The following is a 14,314-nucleotide window of genomic DNA, read 5'->3' as shown; positions in this document are numbered from 1 at the left end:
TGATGCTATAGTTGTTTGGGCAATAAAATATCAATGAGACAGAAAGTAAGCAAACTAGTAAAAACTATGTTTCTGTAGAAAAAATGTGGTCAATAAGTGTTAAAGTAGGAAAATATAAGTCAAACAGTAGGTGAAATACACCGATTATACTTTTAAACTGGTGGATGCTGAGATACTGACCTATTGGTTACATCTACTTAATGGTTTTCAAAGTCAGTGTAGTTTCAAGCAGGTCATCATGGTGTGAAGTAAGACCAGAACCACCACCCACAACTCACCACGTGCTGCGTGTGGTCTCAGATATTATTGTCTAAGGAGGGCAACAGCAGCGCTGGTGCTCAGGACCCTGACACTACACGTTTCTGAGGTCCAGCTTCAAACCTGCCTTTCTAGTCCTGGATTGTTCCACCTTCTCTACAATGAATGAGTTAGGACCTTTTGACCCACACTGTCCCAGCTGGCTTCGGATCCTTGCAAGCAAGGAAAGTCTAAATCTACTAAAATCGAACAACACTCTAGGCCATCATTTTTAAAGTGAGTAACGTGATGGATTTAGATACCGCGCGCGCACCATGTTCTTCAGCAGACACCCCATCTCAGCCTGCTCCCTAAGCCCTGGGATTGAACCACATGTGTTTTACCCTCAAAGCCTAACAGGGTTATATATCTCAAAACATCCAATGGAAACAGAAGATCGCTGAAAAATACTTTACAAAACTAAGATAAAGATTAGAAGTTGAACTAGTGGGATCTTATACACACACACACACATACATGTCTATTTGTGTATTCAAGTAGTTTGTGATACAATTTAGAAGGGATATAAAAACACTGCTTCTGGCTCAAATTCAGATATGTCTTAACATTTCCAAACTGTTGCAGGAAAATGAATGTATACGTTATACATTCACAGTGATTTCAGTGAAGCTGAGAGCAACGTGGCATGTGTTACTTTATTACTCCCCGCACCATAACGGTGTGTACTGTAGCGGTTTCACTGGGCACATGAACAGAGAGTTCTCTGACCTGTTTGGTGGAACGTCTGTCCTGCACTTGTTCACTGGTGAGAGAGCTCTTCCCGTCCCGGCTGTGCGGGGAGAGCCGCTGGCGTGCACACGCGCTCCTTCCCGTTCCCTTCCTGCAGAGCTGGGTGAGCACCATGCATTTCCGTTCACCTTCGAACGCACAGAAGAAATGGCCTCTCAAAAACAGTCAAAGGCCCTTTACCATTACTTTTCGTTATGGCCTTTAAATCACTTTGAAACAGGAAATATCCATCTGCTGCTGAAATGGGTTTCCCTTAGAGCGTAGATGCATTGGTTTATCCCTGAAAGTCACTTTTCTAGGAAAATTTGAATGAGATACGCCCCCAAATTGAGGGTGGAAGACCTGGGATGAAGGACCGCTGGAATGTTGGACATTTCTTTTTCAGCATCTCGGTTTGCAACCTCAGAGGACTTGGTTAGGAAAGCAGTTATACACTGGAAACCTGCATGGTTTTACGAACCAATGTCGCCGCAACAAATTATTTTAAAAATAAAACAAGTGTATTGTAAGGAAACAAAGATGAAAATTTGGAAAACGTGTTTCTTTTTATTGTTCCTTTATTAACTTCTTTTTATTACTGTTATTCTATTACAGTTGTCCTAGTTCCCCCCCTTTGCCGTCCTCTACCCAGCCCACCCACCACTGCCACAGTCATTCCCTATGTGGTGTTTCTTTCTTAAAACAGGACCAGACCAAAGGGAAAGACAGGTCAGGAATTGAAAGTTGCGTTAATGAAATACTCAAAAACTGTAAGAAAAATTAAAGTATTATTATTACTAACTGAAAAAGAATAGTAGCTGTGGGGAAGATATGGCAAATAAAATTGCATATGAAAATGGATCATAATACATACTTGGCTATGTTGACCAGCAATTAGCCATGTCTCTTAATTATTGCCATTTTAATTGCTATTTTCAAGGTTGCAAAATGAATGTGTACCTGAAAGTTATTAGATATATTTACTGAATATGTATTTCATGGCATTTGTGGACAAAGATGTATGAGAATGTCCATTAGAGGTCAGAAATGTATATTTGGAGGCATGCATATGATTCCTACTAGTCTATTGGTGATTCCACATTAACCCATTATTTACTAGATGTATCTGGGTTTGTTTTTCAGAGGTGATTTGGACAATGAAGATAAAACCGATTTTTGGGGTTTCTGTATGTCTGCTGCTTACTTATGCCTCTCTCCCTCTTAATGCTGAGAACCATGAATGTTCCAACACTCTAGGTAAAATGTTAGAAGCATTCTTTTTTTTAAACTAGTCAATATGTGTGGTAAACTAGTAAACTGAATGAAAACCTACATCATTGGTAATGGTGAGAGATTATGAAGAAAGTGATAGCTTGTATTTGTAGGTTTGCTTATAAGGTACAATGAATTTCCATAAATACATTCTTATTGTGTATCTCTCACAGCTGTTTAAAGCGATTTTGTTCAGTGCACTTTCCTTGGATAAAGATTGAATGATACTGGCGCCTGAAACTGGTAGGTACTAGGGAAGCAATAAAGATAGATTCTCAGATTCCCCAGGTTCTCAGGAACCTCAGTTTCACACAGGAGACGGGAGGGTAGGCAGGTTATTTCAGTACAAGGTATTAAAAGAAGTGATGGAGGCTTGCACGGGGTGTTGCTGTTGATACACAGAGGAAGGGAGCTCATCTAAGCTTGGCAATGGGACACACAGGCTTGCAGAAGTGACTAGGTGATGCATGCTGCATCACTTCTTTGGGGCACATCTGAAGATCTGCAGTGGCCAGACCCACAGCTTGAAGCCAAGCCACCCACGCAGGCCAAGGCCAGATGAGCCCAGCTAACCAGTAGGTGAGAGCAAGCCCAGCTAGGATCAATAGGGTCACTCAAATCCTACCCTGAAATGAAAAACAAAGGCTTATTGCTATATACACACAAACACATACACATAGGTATATAAATATATATATACATATATGTGTGTATACATACATTTTCAAAAGATGGAACATTATTCAATAAAGTGAAAGCCATAATGTGCCTTACAAAAATGGGAATTTGGCCCTGGCTGGTGTAGCTCAATGGATTGAGCACAGGCCTGTGAACCAAAGGGTCACCAGTTTGATTCCCAATCAGGGCACATGCATGGGTTGTGGACCAGATCCCCAGTAGGGGGCACACAAGGGGCAACCACACATTGATGTTTCTCTCCCTTTCTTTCTCCTTCCCTTCCCCTCCCTCTAATAATAAATAAATAAAAATCTAAACAAAAATTTGGAATTTGGTTGGAATGTGGTCATTTTCAGACGGGATCCAATCCCTCATTTGGTTCATTTCTCAAAAGGATTTAATATTCTGGAAGTTGGGTAGAGAAGGAATGCGGAGGGTAAACTAAGCCCCCACAGGGGAAAACCAGGCAACCCCATCTTGGGAAGTGAGAGGTGAACAGTCCAAGTGTTCCCAATATTCCCCCAGTCCACTCTCCCTCAATTAGACTGAGAAATTGCATGCCAATTAAGCAAGACTTCCTTGAAATTGTTGCCACAGTCAGACAAGAAAGGACAATTGACCTACCCCTAATTAGGCCAAAGTTTAGATCTCTGGATAAATCTGGACCAAACCCAGTGGCATAAGACAAATGTCTTTATTTTAAAGCTAGATTTGAAGCTGACTTAACTGACTAGCTGTGTAGTTTATTGAGTTTGGCTGTTTTGTTTTTAATTAATCTTGTAATAACATGATCCCACACCTGGATCAGTTCAGTTTTGGTGACACCATTTATCACATTATGTCAAGGTCATGCTCTCATTTTATAGAATTATACTATTTAACTGAAATGGGGTACTATCATTTTATAGAAAAACGTATGAGATTTTACTGCTCCTCTTCTAAGTCAATAGTAGATTATGTTTATTCAGTCCACACAGCAGGGAGGATGAAATGGAATAGAAGGGGCAGGGGCAAGTCAAGGGACATGTATAAAGGACCCATGGACAAAACAACTGGGGGCAAGGGTTGAATGTTGGAGGTGGGGGTGGGTATGGTAGGGGAAAGCAATAGGGGGAAATGGATAGAATTACCAGTGAACAGCAGTAAAAAACTTTTTTAAAAGAATTAACTTCTCCAAAATACAAAAATGATAATAATAAAAACAGTAGTAATAAGCTTTAAAAATATTCCCTTAGACTGGGAGAAAGATTAGCAGAGAGTTTAGGGCAAGTCAGGTTATCTTTTCTAAGATGTGGAATCAGACAGACCTAAGCTTGAAGGTGTGGTTTGCCACGCAGCAGCTTTGCAAAATTAGATGAGTTGTATAAACTCCCTGACTCCAGTGTCCTAATCTATAGATAAGTTATATAATTTACTACATTCTTGTGGTTCTTATATCAACTGCAGAAATCATCTGACTCATTTTCTGACACAGAGGAAGCAAAGAGTACAAGTGTATGCTCTTGGTTCCCAGAGAAATGTGATCTTTCATCAGCAAGTACAGAAATACACAGATCCTAGGAAGTCGCCTTACGCTCTAGGTTCGCAAACACATCCAGGAGAATGAGCATTCGAACAGTCACAAACACTGCATGTCCCCAGATGTTATCAGGTGCCTTCCAGCTAACATTCAGGACAGGGGACAGGAGAGTAAGATTATAATCCACAGATGGTGAGATGTAAAGTAAAACACTCAATCACAAAAATGGTTATATAGAGACCATATTTGTATTTATTTGGTTGTGTCACATTAAATTCCATAGTTTTGGGTAGGGAAGGCTTAAACACTGTGTTTACTCTTAGTCTAATGGAGCATGATATTTACTATTAGTTACAATCCAGGGACAGCCACACACATGATGCTTTAACATCTCCCAAATAGTGACTTAGCTATTGCTAGTTTATATTGGTTCTGAGATCTCCAATCCCTTGATAACCTCAGCGTTGTGTGGCATCAGCAAATTTCATCCAATATTACCCTGAATGGATACATCTCTGAGTTGTCAACAATCATAAGCAAAAGTAAGTGAAGATATTTAACAAGAAATAATTGCTTTTGTCAATATTATTTAGTGTTTGTGTGCAGGTTCAGTATGAATGCTACTTTATATATCTGAGAATTGTGAGGCATGATTTTTTTGCAAGAAAGTTGAGTTTAAGACAATTGTTAAATATGTAGCCTCAAACAAAATTTGAGTGAAAATCACGTGGCTTGTAGCAGTTGGTACAGAACTTTAACTATGCGTTCTCTCTGTTAACACATTTTAGTGGGGCCTCAATTCAGAGCATGGATTGTGCGTGCAGATTCCAAACCAATGTCCCTTTATCTGACAAAGACGGGGTATAAATTTCTTTTTTGTAACCAAAAGTATTTTAAACTGTAGGCCTAACCAAAAACAATTTATGTGTGCAGTCCTGACATTGTCCTAAAATATATTTATGTCCTCGAACAGGGCGTCAAATAAATAATAGCAAGTTCCAGAAGTAGAATTTATTAATTATACTTTTGAGCATAATTTGTCACTGTTTTCTGTTGTTTCCATGCAATATTCTCACTACTTCTTTTTGTTCAACATTGAATTGTTATATTCTTTAAGATCATTTAAAATGTCATAAGAGGAAGGAATTTTAACATAAATTAAAACAAAAAATAAATAAAAGAAACAGGAAGAAGGAATAAAAAAGGTAAAGGATGGAAGGAAGAAGGAATAAAAAAAGGAAGGACTGAAAGGAAGAAGGAATTTAGGGGGACAGGAGAAAGAAAAAGAGAGAGAGAGAGAGAAAAGAAAAAAAAGGAAGGAGAAAAAAAAGGAAGGAAAAAACAAAGTCTTCTGCTGGCTTTAAACCGGTCAGGTTAGTTCTGCTGGTCTTCCTGTCTGTGAAACGGAAGGTAGTGGTTGGAGGGATTGGTTTCACTTTTCTCCCTTCCTGAGCCACACTCTTCGCTGTTTTTCACCCTCCAGTTCAGTTCCTCGGGGTTCTTCTGCTCCCCCCTAGGCCTTTAGTTCACCAGTTGTGCTGTCCTTGAGTTGCACCAATTAGGGGCAACTCACAATCTACCTTCTTGCTCTTTGCTGGCTTAGATGCTAGGGGCTCTCGGTGCTCCTTCAGGGTAGTTCAGCCAGCAACACAATTATAGTAGGGGACTTTAACACCCCACTGTCAAAAATGGACAGATCTTCCAAACAAAATGTCAAGAAGGATACTGTGTAACTTAACAATACCCTAGATGAAATGGACTTAACTGATATATACAGAGCTATTCATCCCAAAGAAGCAATATACACATTCTTTTCAAGTGTACATGGAATATTTTCAAAGATAGACCACATGATAGGACAAAAAGCAAGCCTCAACAAATTCAAGAAAATTGAAATCATACCAAGCATTTTCTCTGACCACAAGGGACTGAAACTAGAAACCAACCCCAAAGGAAAAATCCCAAAAGACTCAAAATCATGGAGACTGAATAGCATGCTACTAAACACTGAATGGGTCAAGAACGAGATTAGGGAAGAAATCAAAAACTTTCTGGAAACAAGTGAAAACGAACTCACAACAACCCAAAACCTATGGGATACAGCAAAGGCAGTCCTGAGAGGGAAGTTCATAGCAATACAGGCCAACCTTAAAAAGATAGAAACATTTCAAACAAACAACCTACCCTACACCTACAAGATCTGGAGGAACAACAACAAAGACAGCCCAGAGCAAATAGAAGGAAGGAAATAACCAAGATCAGAGCAGAACTAAATGACATAGAGACTAAAAGCACAATTCTAAGGATCAATGAATCCAGGAGCTGGTTCTTTGAAAAGATAAACAAAATCGACAAGCCTTTAAGTAGGCTCATCAGGAAAAAAAGAGAGAGGATCCAAATAAACACAATCAGAAATGAAAGAGGAGAGATTACAACTGATACCACAGAAATACAAAGGATTGTAAGAAATTACTATGAAGAACTGTATGCCAAGAAATTTGAAAACCTAGGTGAAATGGACACATTTCTAGAAAAATATAACCTTCCAAAACTCAATGAAGAGGAAGCAGAAAACATGAACAGGCCAATAACAGCAGTAGAAATTGAAGCAGTAATCAAAAAACTCCCAACACACAAAAGCCCTGGACCAGATGGTTTCACAGGAGAATTTTACAAAGCATTTAAGGAAGAGCTAACCCCTATCCTTCACAGACTATTTGAAAAAATCCAAACTGATGGAAGACTCCCAAACTCTTTTTATGAAGCCAGCATCATCCTAATCCCAAAACCAGATAAAGACACAACAAAGAAAGAAAACTTCAGGCCAATATCGCTGATGAACATAGACGCAAAATTCTCAACAAAATATTGGCAAACTGCATCCAGCAATACATTAAAAAGATCATACACCATGACCAGGTGGGATTCATCCCAGGGATGCAAGGATGGTACAATATTCACAAATCAATAAACATAATACATCACATCAACAACAGCAAAGACAAAAATCACATGATCATATCAATAGATGCGGAAAAAGCATTTGATAAGATACAGCACCCATTTCTGCTAAAAACACTAAGCAAAGTGGTAACAGAGGGAGCATTCCTCAACATAATAAAGGCCATATATGAGAGACCTACAGCCAACATCATACTCAATGGACAAAAACTTAGAGCTTTCCCACTAAGATCAGGAACAAGACAAGGATGCCCTCTCTCACCACTCCTATTCAACATAGTATTGGAAGTCCTAGCCACAGCAATCAGACAAGAAAAAGCAATAAAAGGCATCCAAATTGGAAAGGAGGAAATGAAACTGTCACTGTTTGCAGATGACATGAGAGTGTACATGGAAAATCCTATAGACTCCACCAAAAAACTACTCGACCTAATAAATGAATTTGGCAAAACAGCTGGATACAAAGTCAATACTCAGAAATCAAAGGCATTCCTGTATACCAACAACGAAACTGCAGAAACAGAAATCAGGAAAAAAAATCCCATTTGACATAGCAACAAGAAAAATAAAGTACCTAGGAATCAACCTAACCAAGGAGGTTAAAGACCTATATTCAGAAAACTACATAATATTGAAGAAAGAAATTAAGGAAGACACAAACAAATGGAAGCATGTACCATGCTCATGGATTGGAAGAATTAGCATCATCAAAATGGCCATACTACCCAAAGTAACTTATAGATTCAATGCAAACCCTATTAGAGTACCTATGACATATTTCACAGATATAGAACAAACATTTCAGAAATTCATATGGAACCATAAACGACCCCGAATAGCTGCAGCAATTTTGAGAAAGAAGAACAAAAGAGGAGGGATAACAATACCTGATATCAAACTGTATTACAAGGCCACTGTAATCAAAGCAGCCTGGTACTGGCATACAAACAGGCACATAGACCAAAAGAACAGAACAGAGAGCCCAGAAATAAACCCAAGTCTTTACAGTCAATTAATATTTGACAAAGGAGTCAGGAGCATAAAATGGAGGAAAAACAGCATCTTCAACAGATGGTGTTGGGAGATCTGGAGAGCTACATGCAAAAAAATGAAACTTGATCACCAACTTACGCCATACACAAAAATAAATTCAAGATGGATAAAAGACTTAAATATAAGTCATAACACCACAAAAGTCCTTGAGGAAAACATTGTCAGGAAAATCTCAGACACTCCACACAGCAACATCCTCACAGACACATCCCCTAAAGCAAGGGACATAAAGGAAAGAATAAACAAATGGGACCTCATCAAAATAAAAAGCTTCTGCATGGCTAAAGAAAACAGCACCAAATTACAAAGAAAACCAACAGTATGGGAAAACATATTTGCCAATGATACCTCAGACAAGGGCCTGATCTCCAAAATATATAAAGAACTCACGCGACTCCACTCCAGGAAGACAAACAACCCAATTAAAAAATGGGCAAAGGACTTGAACAGACACTTCTCCAAGGAAGACATACAGAGGGCCCAGAGACATATGAAAAGATGCTCAGCATCACTAGCCATCAGAGAGATGCAAATTAAAACCCCAATGATGTACCATCTTACACCAGTCAGAGTGGCCAACATAAATAAATCTACAAACAAATGTTAGAGAGGTGAGGAGAAAAAGGAACCCTAGTGCACTGTTGGTGGGAATGCAGACTGGTGAGGCCACTGTGGAAAACAATATGGAATTTCCTCAGAAAACTAAAAATGGAACTGCCCTTTGACCCAGCAATTCCACTGCTGGGATTATACCCTAAGAACCCTGAAACACCAATCCAAAAGAACCTATGCACCCCAATGTTCATAGCAGCACAATTTACAATAGCCAAGTACTGGGAGCAACGTAAGTGCCCATCAGTAAATGAGTGGATACAAAAACTATGGTACATTTACACAATGGAATTCCACACAGCAGAGAGAAAGAAGGAGCTTATACCCTTTGCAACAGCATGGATAGAACTGGAGAGCATTATGCTAAGTGAAATAAGCCAGGCGGTGAGGGACAAAGACCATATGATCTCACCTTTAACTGGAACATAATCAACAGAAGAAAAAAACAAACAAAATATAACCAGAGACATTGAAGTTAAGAACAATCTAACAATAGTCAGGGGGGAGTGGGGAGGGGACAGTGAGGAGAGGGGATTACAGGAGCTACTATAAAGGACACATGGACAAAATCAAGGGGGAGGGTGGAGGTGGGGGAGGGAGGTAGGTTCAGCTGGGGTGAGGTGGAAGGATGGGGAGAAAAGGCATACAACTGTAATTGAATAATAATAAAAATTTTTTAAAAAGTAAAAAATTTAAAAATTAAAAAAATAAAATTTCATAAGAAGTACATACTAAGACCAAAACAATTCAAACTGATAATAATTAATGCAATTTTGTCTTATAAAAGAAGGTATTATACAAATTAAATTGTTTTTTTTCTTGTCCCACTTATTAAACTTAAGTTTTACAAATTGTCACTATGGAAATAAGAGTAATATTCGTCTTGAGAAAGAAGAGTCAAGAAATCACTTTCTAATTGGATCTTAAAGAAATTATATAAAATAAATATTTTATGCTATATTAAAATAGGATGTCTTATTTGATAACACAATGTTTCATAGGAGATATGTTTTTCTGCACGTTTGAAACTGTTGCAGAAATCATTAGCATTATTAAATGACACTCTTTTAAGAGTAAAACACTCCTGAGTATTGCTTCCTTAGATAGGCCAGTCAGGTAGACAACAGTGTGGTGATTGTGGGGGGAGCTGGGGAAGAGAGTATAGGTGGGATAAATGTTAATGGAAACAAATACAATAAAAATCAATGTAAAGAAAAGATTTAAAATGATACTGCTGTTCATATTTGCCATTATGGTACTATAGTTGCAGGGGGGAAATGGAGAAATTGAAGCTTTGCTCTGAAAATTCCAAGCACAGTATTTCTTGAGATTATCATAATTTAAAATCTAAGTTCAGTTCTCTTATTTACAGAGTGTGCTTGTAGACAAAGCTTGTAACGTGAATCACAGTGGCACCACTTCTGTGACCGCTGCGGTTAGCCTGCTTTGGAGCGCTAAGAGAGGATGGGTGTGAGGCTTTTTCCAAAGCCTCTGCAACCCCTGAACATCTACTTCCTGTCTGCCTTTGCACTGTTGCAGCCCTTCCACTGACTGGGAGGAAGAATAGGAAAGCAAGGTGCAGGGTGTCCTACCGAACACAGATATTAGACCTGGCATAAGAATTCAGGAACTTCTAAGAATAGCTATGAAAAGCTCCCATACCCTTCAAAGCTTCTCCAATTTTTTAATTGAAATCTCTTATTGAAGCAACACACTACACTTTTTCCCCAATGAGACCTCACACCTAAACAAATGAGATATTTATAGATCTTTCTTAATGTTGATACACATAATCTTAATAAATATAATCAAACCTAATTTTTGCCATAATATTTTATACTTCCAATCCAAGGGTAAAAATATCTCAGTATCTTCTATTCTCTCAAATTTTGAAAATAGTTGATAATTAATGCCCTGTTAATTTACTGTGAAAACTTTAGGACTTGAAATTCAAATAGCAAAATGCATGACTCTTCCAGTAGTTGCCTCTTCCTTATTCTAAATGTCACAGTAAACACTATAATTTTAATATTGTACCATTGTAAAGTTTTTTACCTTATTTTTAATTTTTCATATTTATCTCTTAAGTAACTTCAACACAACTAGTTTCTAATACATTTAATTAACACAATTAAATTACTTATTAAAAAGAGTATTGTTTTCTGATATTTTATAATTTCTAGAAAAGACAGATTTCTGCTTTGGGGAAAGAGGTGTTGGAATCTGTCGAGCCCATTTCACTAGGTATTTTCACAACAACCAGTCAAAGCAGTGGGAGAGCTTCATACACGGTGGGTGCGAGGACAACAAGAACAACTTCCAATCGCTGGAAGAATGCAAGAACACCTGTGAGGATTCATGTAAATTCATTTCTCATTTGATTTTACTTCATTTATAGGCAAGCTTTAAAAAATATGACATCTTACAGGATGCTCAAGTTTACTTAGCTTTCGTTTTGCCTCGCAAATCTGATAGAAATTAGTCATTATGTTAACAAAAATTTTAAACACAGGTATCTAAGAAATCTAACTACAATGAAAATTGTTTCCACAAATCCAACAGAGTGTTTTTAGGTTACATGATTTAATTTTCTTTCCTGAGAAAACTGTATTATCATTTAGGCACAAGAGTAGGACCGCTGAAATCCTTACGTTTATAGAAGTTTGAGGGCAAGTAGTACTTTGGAAACTTCCACCTAAAATCAATCAGTTTTATGTGACCACAAAATTTAATAAAGGATTGACTTAAACATTCAACCTCACACTCTTTTTTAAGAAGAATCACAAAGTTACTCATGAAAATGTTATCTTATTTTTATATGTGTAACTTTTTAAAAGACCCACTGCACACTAATTTAACATAGCCATGTGAATAAAACTTCTAAAAGCTTGCTTTTCTTACCACTACCGCTGTCCTGTGCTTTTGTTTATGAGCATGTGACAGTGTCTCACACTTTGATTGACTGTATGTTTTCCAGTGAGAGGTACCAGCACCCAGCCTGTTACTGTCAGTGATGTCCCCGTGACCCCCACACCTCCCACACGTCCCACAACTTTGGGTAAGAATTTATTTTTGTTTTAAATTTGCTGCCAGAAAAATATTATCATATTAACAATAAAATAGAATGCATATTAGAACTGTGATTTTAAAAAAATTATACCTCCATTGTTATTTAATAATAGGTGTGTAAAAATACTGAGATTCAAAATCTTTAAGACATTTAATATCAGAAAAGTAATAATTTTCCGAATCTATTTTTACATATGCATTGAAATAGGCTTTTGATTCCATATCACATGATATTTAAGTCTGTGCCAAATTTAATTTATAAAACGATTCTATGAACTATCATCTCAATGTCTGATGTTCAAATCACAATGGCAGCAGTGTGTCAGAGGCTGAGGTTAGTGCTCTTAAACCGAGTGTCACATTGGACCCAGTCTCTGCTGTTACACTGAACTGCTGTTCACAGTTGGCAATTTTACCATGGTTCTCTTTCTTTTCTTCTTCTCCTTCCTTCCTTCCTTCCTTCCTTCCTTCCTTCCTTCCTTCCTTCCTTCCTTCCTTCCTTCCTTCCTATCTTTATTTCTCTCAGCATATAAATGTCTTTTCATTTTTATTTTTTATTGACTTCATTGGGATGACATTGGATAATGAAATTACGTGATTTTCAATACACAATTCTATGTGGTACACACATATTGTATTATGTGTTCAAATACCAAATCAAGTCTCCTTCTATCACTATTTATCCCCCTTTAACCTCTTCTACCACCCCTGACCCCTTTGCCCTCTGGTAATAACCATACTGTTGTCTGTCTATGAGAGATTTTGGGGGGGAGGATTGTTTATTGTTTGTTTGTTTGTTTTTTTGTTAATTCCTTCACCTTCTTTACCCAGCCTCACAACACCCTCCCCTGTGACAGCTGTCCACCTGCTTTCCATCTAGGAGTCTGTTCCTATTTTGTTTGTTAGTTTATTTCATTCCTTAGATTCCACATATATGTAAAATCATATGGTACTTGTCTTTTTCTGACTTGCTATTTCACTTAGCGTAATTCTCTCCAGGTCTAGCCTTGCTGTCACAAAAAGTAAGACTTCCTTCTATTTTTAAAGCAGATTAGTATTCCATTGTGTAAATGTACCACAGCTTTTCAGTCACCCATCTCCTGGTGGGCACTCCGTCTGCTTCCAAATCTTGGCTATTGAAAATAACACTGCTGTGTATCTAGGGGGCCATGTATCCTTTTCAATTAGTGTTTCAGGTTTCTTCAGGTATATTCCCAGAAGTAGAATTGCTAAGTCTTAAGGCAGTTGCATTTTTAAGTTTTTGACCTAACTCCATACTGCTTTCCACAATGACTGCACTAATCTGCTTTCCCACAAGCAGAGCACTAGGGTTCCCCTTCCTCCTCATCCTCACCAATAATTGTTGTTTGTTGGTTTATCGATGAAAACCATTCTGACAGCTGTGAGTTTGTATCTTCCGGTGGTTTTAATTTGTGTTTCTCTGATGGTTAGTGACTTTGAGCATCTTTTCATATGTCTATTGCCCATTTGCATTGTGGTTTTGTTTAGAAAAAATCCCTGGATGAAGATAACTGTGAGCTCTACCCTTGGATTAAGCAGAATCTAGACCAGCAGTTTTCAATCTTTTTCATATCATGGCTCACATAAATGAATTATTAAAATTCTGGACCCCACCAAATATATTTGCCTATCTGACAAAAAAAAGGCATAATTTTAGCTGATTTACAAAATACAATAATAGTGATAGTTTTTACCTACCCTCTTTGCAACTAAGGACTTTTTAATAAATCTGGTGCTTGTACATAAGGATTTCTGGTTCAAAGAATCAGCCAGTCAACTCAACCTTATTATGTGACGTAGCCAGTAAGATACAGCTCTGTTGTATGACCTATGTATTTATGTTTCAAGTCAGGGCATTCACCCTGAACAGATACTGTTGTGTTGACTGTTGTCATTTATTTATTTGACAATCTAAGGGAAAAGAGGTCAGTGCCCCTGACTAAATAGTCACCCATTGCATGTTTTAAAAATTTTGTGGCACACTGGTTGAAAATGACTCATCTAGAGAAAGAAATCCAACCCAGTAAATATCTACCCATTTTTTCAATATGTGAAGGCTTCTCTGTCCAGACAAGGTCCCTTACAGTCTATTCCCCTGCAGCC

The 14,314-nt window shown here is 37.9% G+C and overlaps 1 protein-coding gene across 4 annotated transcripts in view; it reads left to right on the top strand.

Annotated features, from left to right (window-relative positions):
- The window catches only part of LOC128780253 (tissue factor pathway inhibitor), a 320,921-nt gene that overhangs the window by 2,030 nt on the left and 304,577 nt on the right, over positions 1-14,314 (top strand). For 2 of the 4 annotated variants that reach the window (XM_071220677.1, XM_071220675.1), the window contains exons 2-3: positions 2,170-2,283; positions 12,099-12,179. In XM_071220677.1, coding sequence (XP_071076778.1) covers positions 2,184-2,283; positions 12,099-12,179 — 181 coding nt within the window. In that variant the 5' untranslated portion in view covers positions 2,170-2,183. Of the gene's footprint in view, positions 1-1,641; positions 1,756-2,169; positions 2,284-2,471; positions 2,542-12,098; positions 12,180-14,314 lie in introns of those variants that run through there. The other 2 variants (XM_071220676.1, XM_071220678.1) reach the window with 2 other exon arrangements.

This window comes from Desmodus rotundus, chromosome 2, assembly GCF_022682495.2.
Source record: "Desmodus rotundus isolate HL8 chromosome 2, HLdesRot8A.1, whole genome shotgun sequence".
Classification (NCBI taxonomy): domain Eukaryota; kingdom Metazoa; phylum Chordata; class Mammalia; order Chiroptera; family Phyllostomidae; genus Desmodus; species Desmodus rotundus.
Note: the sequence above shows the minus strand (reverse complement) of the source record. Positions and strands in the feature narration are given on the sequence as shown.